The following is a 12,971-nucleotide window of genomic DNA, read 5'->3' as shown; positions in this document are numbered from 1 at the left end:
GAGGGCATTAGAAGGGGGACAGGAGGGGGAATTGAGGGGTAATAAGTGATGCATGATATAACTCCAAATATTCCAGCTGCAACAATTTATCCCCCTAGTGATTCTGAATTATGGCGGTCTCCCGTCTAGCCATGTACTAAAACAATCATCGCAGTACTAATAGTCATCGTCATCATCATCATCGTTAGTATGGATTATTTGGAATGCGAAAGCAGATGGACTGTAAGCAATTTCATATGTTAAGTCACTTCTATGAAAAACAAATGAGGTCCTGTGTACTCTTTGTTTATCAGACATAGAAGGGAAAGTCACAAAATTTCCAGAGTTGAAATTCAATCAAGGGGACCAAAATAGTTGTTTTTGTATTACATCTAATCACCGTGTCTAACCCTACCTACCTCTTGCAAAGACTCGAGAGAGTTTTGACCACTTTATTTTCTTCGCTTTGAATGCTGTATTGACATTATTTATGTTGTCATCAAAAGGATCTCCCCCTGAAAAAGATCATCATCATCTCATTTGGTTTCTTGTTCAGAATAACTCCCACTTTAAAACGAGACCACCAAGCGTTCCCGCATCATATGGTTTCCATATCAAGGTTCCCTGGTTCTTGAACAAAACAACATCTATCAAAAGCTTTCTTTGCTTGCGAGCAACATTTTTCACTAACTTTTGGATGTATTTGGATGATGTTTCATATCAAGAATTCATTTCAAATTTGCAACGATAGGAAATTGAACTGTGAATGTTTCTTCTTTAGGTCTAGACTGGTTCACCAGAATATTTTCAAAAAAGGTTAATGAACAAATCAGGACATCACATTTCAGTATTTTTCCTGATTTCAGGCTCTGACACTTCTATGTTCAAAGATTTCTGTTGTACCGAACATATTGGCCTCCAGCATGTGTATGAGTCCCTTTTCAGTCAAATTTGGTTATCCCGAATGGTATATACCCAATAAAAAGCTACATGTACGTTTCTAAATGCTCCTATCAATGTGAAGTAAATGAAAGAAAATATTGTCTGTTACAAATTAAATACAAAGAGAAAGTTGCACAACTTCTTCACAATCAGATATCACCAATTTTTCAAGCAGCTCAAATCGGCTATTTAATACCATCACATACCTACCCCCACTGCCCCGAATAACCAACATAAAGTGGAATTTATGAGGCATAGGGTCATCTCATTGTCACTTTGGCCAACCAATAAAAATTCTCTCTAAAGTCATGTGACACAGGGCCCCTAGATTTCACAAACGTCTCCTTTCTCAAGTTCATCTCATTCCTCTTCAATGATGACACATTTACAGAACCAGTATGTTCTTTTGCTAAAAGCATGCTCCTTTAAAGTTGATCTCTAGATCTGGTAATTTGGTGATTTGGTTGATTGTATCTGGGTTTTTTTGTCATGGATTCCTTCAATTTTTCTGTTTTATAAACAAAAAATCAAATGTCATGATCAGAACTCCAAACCCGCCCCTAATCTAAACCCATTTGCAACCTGAACATTATAATTTTGACAAAATAGAGCTTGGAGCAAGTGTAGGAACACCCCCCACACTACCGGTAGCTCTTTAATTAGCTCTTGGCTTGCTTGTAAAGGTATAGAAGTTGACTGTATCATGGGGTGATGTTTATGATAACATCTGGATCTGGGTGAAGGAGTACTTGAAGTAATGTTCTCCCAGGAATCATAACGCTCAGAAGTGTCGAAAAGATAATAAATATCCTCTGGTTGATCGTTAAATTAGGAAAAACCAAACATTTAAGAAATATGACAGCTGAACATCATAAAGCATACATATTTGAAAAGTAACTTTCAGGCGATTAAATTCTGAAGCATGGTGGTTGAAAAGATCATTTCATAAGTTTAACAATATTAACTTCCATTCAGTATGTGCATTAATTCAACTCTTCCTGGTATAGCATTCATTCGTGAAATTAACTCGGTGAATTATAGTTGACAGGACAAAAGCTTGTAGCCTTGACGTCAAAACATTCCCACAAAGTTTATTTACACATACTTACGTGCCTTTTGCAGGACTTAAAACAAAGGATAAAAAGACCATAGAAGGAAAAGAAATGGATAATTTCGAACGTGACAATGACTTATTATGAGCAAGCGATGGATCCATGATTTTATTGGTGTAGGAGAAAATTTACTAGTTGTATCTAGAAGTGAAGCGTAGAATGATTTATGTGGCCGAGGCGGGCATTCAACTCATCACTTGCAATAAACAGTGCACTTTATAGCCATATTTATCCACTCCCTCCCTCACAGTTAACTAGGTCATCAAGTGGTACTTGTCTATGAATGGTGCAGGGATCAGCAAAAACACTTGATGAATTCAGAGGATTTAAAATTGAGTTGTACTCACTCCTTATGTGCATAATTTATAGATTGCTGCTTTTAATTCTATGACATTGTATGATTTTATTTTTTGTTGTACAAAGTAGAAGATAAATGAGAGAAATAACATGTACATGAATGTATTCTTAGGGTGACTTTTGGAGTTGGATATTGTGTTCATTGATTCATGCATTTCAGGCAACTCAAAAGAACCAAAAAAAATTACAGGGGGATGGGGCCAGCTTTTTTTCATCAACAGTGGATCTTTTCAGGATTTGGGTGTAAACCTTCCTCAACCATTTCCCCCTTCTCCTTTTCTGCTTCATTTATAGCTATATTTATTTGATTGAAAATAACTGCAAGCTAAGATTTTTTTGTCTGAAAAGCTTTGAACTCTTCTTTGAGAGAACATAATTTTTTCATTGGAATAGGTCTAAACAGGTCAGCAACCAAGGAGAACAAGAGCAATATTCATCTTTTAAAGAAAAAATTGTCATGGGTTTTATAAAAAGAAGTTTGATCGGTTCATTCATGTAAACCCTAGACAGTTGTAAACGTCAGTATTTTAATGGCGATGAGTGGAGCCTGGAGCTACGCACCTGGGCATCGTGCATATGTCTTCAAAAGAATAAACAATGTGAACGAGAATATATATATTTTGAAAGTTTGATCAGACCAATCAAGTAAAACCCAAGACAGTTGTTAACGTCAGTTCACTATGACGGCGTACCGCGTATGCTACATTAAGCACCTGTTTTCCTGCCTCATTCTTAGGTTGAGATCATGTTCCTTGGGGAGGTCGTCAAGCACATGAATGTAATCTCGTAATATCTCACCCTTAAAAATAACCCTTGTATCCTTAGAAAACCACGTACCACTGCTCTAATCATCAACATACTTCCTTGCCAGTAATGTCTTTTGATGAAAACTGATTCAATTGCAACGCGATCATGGAAATATTTATCATCCTAAAAGCGTCCTACGTCTGCATCTTTCTTCTTGTTTGTTTGTTTGTTTGCGTCTTTGACAGGCGAAACCTGTTTAGGGGCTCAGTGATAAATAACGTTGTAAGGGTCACATGAGGGCAAAGGTTAAATGTTCCCCAGCTTCTGGTATTACCCGGAGTAATTAATGACTGATCTCCAGTGTACGCTATTCCATGGATCCTTGCACGTACTCCAGTGCATCAACTCCTCCCATTTTTACATTTAATTACATAATGAGAGAGAAACACTAGCTGTTACAGTTGCCGACATCTAACCTAGTATATGGTAAAATGCTAAATTGCATATTACAATGATTCATGGAGCTGTTGTACTTTATAGACATATCAATCATCATAAATCATGGTTTGTTTTTGAATGGGTTTATTGTAAACGTGCTCAAATATGAAGGTGTTTTTTTTTCTTCCTATTTCATTGTGTATAATTATGATCCTTTTGATTTTGTAGCGTTGTTTTACATGTATTGATATTGGTACTTCATTCTCTTAATGTTTGAATATGAATTATTATTATATTTTTTATTGCATTCCAATATTGATGACAATTTGAATGATTAATTTTTGTGAAAGTAAAAATTGTTGACATTTCTTTCCATTTCATGTAACAAGAAAATAATTGCACGATGAATTCATATATTTTATCCATGTTTGTAATCTTTTTTTCTCCTCCAGAGTGTTGATCTGAACATCCTTGATGAAGATTGCCCTAGCTTGTCTACTGATGCATGCAGAGCTTCCCAAGAAACTACAATGTAAGCAAAATTTAAATATATAATTAAGGTATCCTTTGTTTATATTACTGGACTTGTGGGCTAAATTTTATATCAGTCCTGGTGGGTGTTTCACAAAACCCTTTTTCGATGACAAATGACAAAAAATCAGTGACAAATCTGCTGATAACCAATCGGAAGCAAGGATTTCAGTAGCTTAAAACATAAACTGTCATTTGTCACTGATGGAAAGTTTTGTGAAATGGGGCCCTGAACTTCATTTTAAAATGAAGATGTATAAGACTTGTACTTTTTCTTTATTTGTATTTTTAATACTTTTAATCAACAAAATGAACCTTATCACTTAAGTTTCATCTCCTCTCTTTCCTTCCAGATCTCTTGCATTCGATAACAATCCTCTCACCGTGGGAGGAGTCTCTGACATCGCCGAGATCACGTCCCGCGCCTCCCAGGTATCTGCCGCGGACTTCGTTGGCTGCATGAACAGCATCGAGGTGAATGGGGAGCGACTGAGCATGAGCAATGCCCGGGATCATTCCAATCTTGTAGAGGGGTGTATCCGAGAGGGATGCGGAGAGACGTCTTGCTCTGACGGGAGCGTCTGCGTGGATGATTGGTGGAAGACTTGGTGTGACTGCGATGAGATGGCGTCGGGAGCAACATGCGCAGAAGGTTAGTTTTGGATACTGAAGTTTTTATAAATTTTTTGCTTTAGCAGTATGTAACTCGGATTTAATTCAAATTATTTGTCAATTAGAAACTGGAAATAAACCAAGGAAGCTGTAAAGAAACCCTATGTAATATTGTATTTGTTAGTCAAGAACTGATCTGTCAAGAATTGAATCAAGTAAACCAGAGAAATATATTTTTGCAACTTTTTGATGCTTTATACTAAAGACAAATTTTGAAGACTACTTTTGAGTCAAACTGGATTCACCAGTTATGTCTTACTACTTCTGTGCATAATGGTATCTTTATAGATTTTGTTTTCATGAGGTTCTTTTAGAATTTAGGGATCAATATATATCTCTCAAACCCTTGCCTGTTTCTTTTATTCCAAGTTAGACTTTAACATTATCTGTGTCTCTGTTATTCTTATTGCCATTAGTCTTCTAGATGTATCTAAATCATTGTCATCTTTTATTCCACCATTCCTCACAGACAACAACTCTGTGTCATTTGGAGGCGGTGGCCGCGTGGACTACATGGTAAAGGAGGACTACAAGCGCCAGGCTCTGCTCGATGATGCTAAGGTATTGACCAGGAGGAGGAGGAGGAGGGCCAGTGGTTCGGAAACAGTCAGTTTTTCCTTCAGGACCGGTGTCAAGGATGGCCTACTGCTCTATGTCACCTCCGATGCAGAGTTCACCGCTTTACAGGTAAAGTCCCATCCCACTGAGAGTCTTCTTAAAGGGGGTATAGCATGACAATACTACGTGTCTTTCTCGTGGCCTGACTTAGGGCCAATTGGGTATAATACGACTACAGACGCGCTGACCGTTAATCAAGTCCATTTGTTTATGTGCAGTTGTTCAAAAGAAGTCGTAGATGGCGTTAACCAGTATTTGCCATGCTACACCCCCTTTAAATGCCAATTGTTCAAACTTTTGTTAAAGGACCATTCAAGGGACTAAAAGTTGCCATTTTCCTGGACAGGAGATGAATGCATAATTGTACTGGTTCCCTTTTTTTTACACATGGTGTCAATAGGAAACTAGGGTGAAGGGAATCAAATGCAGTCTTTATGATAACAGTGGATGCTGAAATATAGTGGACTGTACATTCATGTTGTTTTAATTTGGGTGACTTTTTATGACTTGTGAACTGTGGTTTATATCTTTGAATATTTTTAATTCTACAGCATATCATTTCAAAACAGTATGTATAATTAGTTCAAATGTCTTTATGACATATTCTTCTATTTTCATCTTAAATTAGCTCTCCAATGGCTCCGTCATGTACAGCTACGGGACTGGCTCTTCCAGCAGCGGACAAATCATCAACATCCCATCATCCTCCCTGACAGATGGGGCGTGGCACAACATCACCCTCACATCGTCCGGCGGTCAAGTCTCGCTGACCGTTGATAACTCTCCAAAGTCGGCCATGTTTGCAGACCCTCATGAGTTCACCGGGCTGGGACTGACTGGAATGGCGTTGGGTGGCGCAGAGACGCCACTTGTGATCAATGGGAGGAGTATTGAAGGTAAGATGTCATGGATTGTACTCGGTGAGAAAGGGAACAAAGATGTCAGGTGTTGCCACATGAAGAATGAATACTACACTATAAAATTATTTCAACAGTTGAGTATTGTACAATACTCATTGGAGTTAGAAATCAACAAAAAGAGCCCAGTACCAGTTTGATATAGTTTTCTGGTTTTATTCTTTTCTCAATAACCATTAGGTATTCAGTACTAGCTTCATACTTCCTGTTGAGTTAGCTTTACTCTAGTTCAAATAATTCTGAATAATTCCATAGTTTGAATATGAGGGATGTTTAATTGATATACCGGGTATACCTGTAGGTCAGCTAGAACAAAAAGTGGAGACGTGATACATCATTCATTGCTTAGAACGAATTTATTTAAAAAACGATGATCATACATCTGACTGTATTTTTAAAAAAATTCTCTCTTTTCCCCCCATACTTCCAGGCTTCACTGGCTGTCTAGATGGCTTCCAGATGAATGGTGAAGGGCTCCCTCTGGATGGTGACTCACAGAGGTTTGAAGCTGTTCCTTCAGCTGGTACAGGTGAAGGATGTTCCCCTGCCGATCTATGTGCCCTCAATCCTTGCAGCCAAGGTGAGGCGTGTGTTCCCTCTGAGACTTACTACACCTGTGTTCCAGTGACATGTGTACCTGATGTGTGCCTAAACGGTGGTGTCTGCTCCGACGGCACAGGCTCGGTCACCTGCGAATGTGCCGAGGGATACAGCGGCGACTACTGTGAAGGGGGAACAGGACCTAGAGAAGGAGAAGGAGTGAACGTCATCTACATTGTGATCCCGATCGTGATCCTGCTCCTGTTGGTTGTGTTCATTGTCGCGGCTGTTTTCTTCATTCGAAGGAGGAGTGGCAACATGAAGCGGAAGCAGGCCAATCAGCAAGCTGCTCTGCAGAATCCTAAGGTGTCAGTCCTGTCCTCATCGGTCAACCCAGGGTTCCTTGCAGATACCTTTGATGATGCCACCATGATTGGTCCTGATGGGAAGGTGAACGTGTCTGGGATGATCCATCGCCAGACACCAGACATCATAGAGCAAAACATCATGCAGCAGAACAACAGCAATCCTTCTAGCAACTCCCTCATGATGGAAAATGACACAGGAGAGCATGTTAAATTTGAAATGGAAAACCTTAGACCACGTGAATTGGATGAAGCAGAGCACTACGATCTAGAGAATGCGAGTAGTTTGGCAGCATCGGATATAGATGTTGCCTATCACTATAAACACTTCCACGACCAAGGAAATAGGAATCGTAGGAAGAAAAAGCATAGGCAGAACCAGAACCCAATGCTTGCCAGGATCCAGGCATCGCCAGCCAGACTGAGTCCAGTCAGCATTGGGTCTCATCATAATCCCAACCCATTAGGAAGTGAGCTAGCACACAGTACCCCATTAGATAGTCAAAACGCCATGCTAAGACGTAGCCCAGGACTCCATTCCAATTATAGTGCAAATCCGACGCTGCGCATGGGATCCATTCCAAGCAGTGGCCGTGCAACTCCTGCCAGAAACATAAGCAGTCCTGTCAACTCAGACCGTAGCTTCCAGAGCGAGCTACGCAGCCAAGCTCATCGCTCCGACGTGAGCAGTCTCCGGAGCGGGGGTAAACCAGCTAGAATGACAACACCCCTGTCGCACGATGGCAAAAGCCAACCGCATTCAAAGGGAAGGACTAGTAAAAGCCCCTTGGTTGTGGGATTGACAGCTGAAGAAGTAGCTCAGCTGAACACAGCAAGGCCTGACCTAATGTCAGGCAGCCATGCTAGCACTATTGAAGACCTATCGTCCAACAGCAGCCGGGTTCATGGTGGAGAGCGCCCCATCGATACTCCATGTGATCCATCGCGTTTGCTAGAACCTCCCGATTCCACATCGGACGATACAAATGACTCCTTTACCTGCTCTGAGATGGACTCAGAGTATGGAAAACATGGAGGATTCAACAGCACCGAGGCTGCAATACTCGATAGACTTGCTGAAATCGAGCATGCGGAGGATAGCGTGCTTCCTCATGTGAATGGTGCCCTTAAACAGAAGCGGCTCGATTCGCGCGGAGGCTCCCTTAGCACACTCTTTACCTCAGAGGATGAGAATGGACATTCCAGGAAAGAAAAGACCAACGGAGATGTGAGTCTGGAGAGACTCTTAGGGTGGGGACCTAGGTTTGATAATCTTGTTGGTGTGTTCAAAGACATTGCACAGCTACATGAAAGCAATGGAAAAATCGTCCTTCAATCCTCCCTGACACAAGAAGAGTTTGTGTAATGCCTTATTCCAAAGTTATTGTTATTATTACATGTTGCAAGAGTTTATATTTGATGCCAAGATATAGTTTGTCACTTATTGTTCAAAGTTATGTATTCATATAAGTACTTATTCAGCACTTTCTTACTTAAAACAAATATTTAAGTACTATGTGTTCAAACTTTGCATTCCTGTTATTACATTGTAATGAATTTTTGCCATTCCTTTTATTATTATGCTAAGATATTTGTTCTCTTTGATACCAAATTAGTTAACTTTAATGTTCATCTTTCTTGAAATGTAATATACCCATACAGTTGTACTTAATCTTTTCATAGCTATGTTTTAGAGTTCCATGCTTTAATTTGATTTGACATGAGAGGTCTGAATAAGGTGATGTTATGTAATGTTTTGCACCCCTCCTTCCTAGTTCTTCTGTTAAGACTTGAGCAGTTTTAATTGTAGGATAGAATGAGACAAGAAGATGTTTTTATTGCACTTGGCACTTAGTAAAGTTGTTTATCTTTCTGTCATGTTTTATATTTGAAATATGCCTTGAGATTACTTACTGCTGTCCAAGCTTTGTTAAGTATGAATAGCTGAATATATAATTGTTTGGGTTTGGGAAGATATCTTTGCATTATCTTGCTAGATTTTTAAAGATATTTTTCAATGAATTTGTACCACATGTATTGAAGATGACAATCTGTTTATATGAAGTTATTTATAAATGTCACAGTTTTATGTATGTGCTTTTCATGTATTTATTATAAAGTAAAAAGTTCACTTGCACTTTTAATGTCATGTGCCATGCAATAGCACTGACAGGAAATATGTATTCTTAGTGTATTTTCAATTATATAAAAATATTTTTCATGTGTATTCATTGACATTGATGATTTTTATCAATCTTAAATGTTAACTGCTTTACATGAATTACATGAACATGCAAACTAGGTATCTATATAATCTTAAGACTGATTTTGATCAAATTCCATTGAACCATTGATTTGCCTACTTATGTATTTTGCATCTCATATGCAATCACTGGTATATTGCCTTTACGTAAACAAAAGTGCTCTATGATTCACAAAGTTTTAGATACGTCCAACAGTCAGGGAAGGATATCTCTGTTTTATCAAGGTCAATATGACACCAAGTACTGTACTAAATACCAGAATACCCTTTTTGACCAACTTACATCTTTTTTTAATCTGGCATTGTCACTTAATGCTATATCATATGGTGAGAGCCAAAAGGGCCTTATTTCTGTGTGAATCTGAGTTAATGCTTTTCTGGCTTTCAACAGATGATATATTGCTCCCTATCCATGAAACTTTTTACTCATACATACGCATTCCTTAAATGATTATATCACGTTTTCATGAGAAGTCTTGGAATTGCCATAATGTTTGGTTGATCCTATCTAAATTTAGTACTGTATTCAATTTCTTTATTTGAAATTGATGTTCAGAGACAATGATGTTTTGTTAAAAATATTGCAGTTATTTGTAATGTGCATGATTTCATTCAAATGACTTTTTATTTCATGTTAGCTTATGACAATTGCTCCATGTATTCTCTCACTACAAAAACACAGTTTATCTATATTTATCCCGCACTACACACTTTTTGTTAAATGTATGTGATCGCATGTCCAAAGAAATTGTTTTAATTTCCAAATTGATTATCAAGTATGAAGTTCTTTCCAATCATTTACAGATATGTCTTTATCTTTGAACATCAAAGATTATTCGTAATTGTTTGGCCTTTAAGAATACACATTGTATATAAGATTGGTTTTTTTTAATTTATAAACTTTTCAATCTCTTTGTTGGGTAAATATATGCTATGATTTGTACTCTGACCATAAGTACTCTACTCCCCCCCCCCCCATCTCTCTCTCTCTCTCTCTCTCCCTCTCTCTCCCTCTCTCTCTCTCTCTCTCTCTCTCTCTCTCTCTCTTCTCTCAATTGCTCTGTCACACATGTTCTCCTTCTCATTTCTAAAATATATACTGCACTGAAATGGAAGAGATCAAGTAATCTATGATACAAAAATTGCTCACTTATCTGTCCTATTATCTACAAGGATGTAGATCTATTCCAACTTTCGTCAAATATTACAAGCACTTTGTAAATTGTAATGTATAATTACTTTGAAAAATAAATACTTTCATATTTCACAGTACATTTTTGATAATATCTGCAGTAACTTTAAATGTAATTTTTACATTGTTGAGGAGGAGGGAAATATGAACTGTGTCAGTATTCAAAATTTTTATAAAGTTTGAGCCTTGTTAGTATTGAACGAGGTAATAAAGCAAGTTTCTATTGTTAAAATGAACATTGATATTGACCTTTTGTCTCAATTAATTTATCTATCGATCTCATGATTGTTTTAACAAGGTGAATTTGATGAAAGTTTCAATGATTAGTTGGTTTATCAATTGATTGGTGAGTTGAGATAGGTCTGTGATCTGTTGGTGTACAGATTGATTGTTTCACTGATTGAAAAAGTTGACTAATTTGATTTTTGATTGCTTGTCGTTTGATTGATTGATTGGTTTGCTGGTTGATTTCTTGGTAGATAGATATATAGAAAGAGAGAAAGAGAGAGAAATAAAGATATATATATATATATATATATATATATATATATATATATATATAGAAATAGAGAAAGAGAGATATAGAAAGATAGAAAGAGATATATATAGAGAGAGAGAGAAAGATAGAGAGATATATAGAAATAAAGAAAGAGAGATATATAATATATAGAAAGAGAGAGAGAAAGATATATAGAAAGATAGAAAGAGATATAGGCCTTTATAGAGAGAGAGAGAGAGATAGACCATAATATTGTAGAAAGAGAGAGATGTATAGACAGATAGAAAGAGAGATATATATAGAAAGATGAAGAGATATACAGAAAGATATATATATATATATATAGGGTTGTAAGAGAAAGAGAGAGATGTATAGAAAGATAGAGATATATAGAAAGAAAGAACGAGAGATATATATAGTTTATAGAAAGAGAGAGAGAGAGATGTATAGAAAGATATATATATAACGAAAGAAAGAAAGATATATATATATATATATATATATATATATATATATATATATATAGAAACAAAGGATATAGAAAGAAAAATAGATTGATGAATTACCAGATAGAATTAAGCAAGAAAGATGGATGGATGGATAGATTGACAGATATAATACCTGATGTTGTTACGGATGCGGTCACAGTTGATCAATTACAAACGGATGACTCATTCGTTCATGAGCAATTTTCCGAAATCCACCCTGGTATTTTGTTGATTTAAATAATTGCAGGAAAAAAAAAAGGGAAACAGTTTAGTAAAAGTATGAGCAAAATCCGTTTAAAAATATTCAGGTTATTAAATTGTGAAATTGTAATAGTAGAGCGCAAATTTGCAACGTTGTGAGGTATCTTGCAAGGTCTCTCTCATTTGCTCTGAAGATGAATTTTCATTTTCTTACTTATTGATAAAGTAAAAGATTTGTTTCATATTATAAAGCTGAAATAATTATATCTTGGGTGCCCGTTATGATTGACAATTCTCTTTAGAGTCAATAGAAACTCGCGATATTCTTTTTTTGTATAAAGTAAATAGGAGGGGACCTCGTAAGATACGTCACAGAGTTGCCAATTCGTGTTTGATTGATTGCAACCTCAAAAGTCCATAACTTTCTTATTTTTAACAAGATTTTGCTCAAACTTTCACGGACATGTTCCTCCCATTTATGCTTCTTTCAAAACCATTTTTAGTGTCAGGGTGGACTCCCTATTAAAATTTAACTCAGTTGATATCTGATTTGGATTGTATTTTCTTATTTTTGCTCAAAGTCATCTCTTCTTTATTCTCCAAAGTCCATAGGGAATGAATAGTAATATGCACTACACGAGTATCGTTTATTATTATCATTCTTATTATAGATAGATAAATAAATAGACAGATATATCAGAAGGCAGGAAGAATGGTTGCTGGTTACTTGGTTGGTTGCATTTATATTTACTGCTTGATAATTTGCTTCGCCTGTTGTGAACAAGAAATGATGACAGAATGAAGAAAAGGGAATATTGATTTTAGCAAATTTTGAAATCTTAACTAAAATATGAAGATGTTTTCGTTCATCTTTTAAAACGATTATAAGTACTTTAAATTAATTAAAGTGGAAAGCCTACTTACAAAATTTAAATACCTTCTTAAGTTAAGACCCTTATTTTATTGACATTGGTCTGCTCAAGAATTTCCCCCTAAATATGAATTAAGCTATTTCTTTATTCCCAAAACAGTTTTAAAAGTTCAGACATTGTGAAGATTCTTTCTAGAGAAAATTTAAGCTAAATATCGAACAAAACAAATAAAACCTCA

The 12,971-nt window shown here is 36.7% G+C and overlaps 1 protein-coding gene across 1 annotated transcript in view; it reads left to right on the top strand.

Annotated features, from left to right (window-relative positions):
• Positions 1–10,909, top strand: part of LOC580453 (protocadherin Fat 4) — a 41,636-nt gene extending 30,727 nt beyond the window's left edge. The window contains exons 7-11 of the mRNA XM_030980680.1: positions 4,028–4,107; positions 4,460–4,758; positions 5,248–5,465; positions 6,025–6,292; positions 6,744–10,909. Of these exons, the coding sequence (XP_030836540.1) occupies positions 4,028–4,107; positions 4,460–4,758; positions 5,248–5,465; positions 6,025–6,292; positions 6,744–8,584 (2,706 nt within the window). The 3' untranslated portion in view covers positions 8,585–10,909. The remainder of the gene's footprint in view (positions 1–4,027; positions 4,108–4,459; positions 4,759–5,247; positions 5,466–6,024; positions 6,293–6,743) is intronic.
• Positions 10,910–12,971: the final 2,062 nt, after the last annotated feature.

This window comes from Strongylocentrotus purpuratus, unplaced genomic scaffold (assembly GCF_000002235.5).
Source record: "Strongylocentrotus purpuratus isolate Spur 01 unplaced genomic scaffold, Spur_5.0 spur5_scaffold_11, whole genome shotgun sequence".
Lineage (NCBI taxonomy): Eukaryota > Metazoa > Echinodermata > Echinoidea > Camarodonta > Strongylocentrotidae > Strongylocentrotus > Strongylocentrotus purpuratus.
Note: the sequence above shows the minus strand (reverse complement) of the source record. Positions and strands in the feature narration are given on the sequence as shown.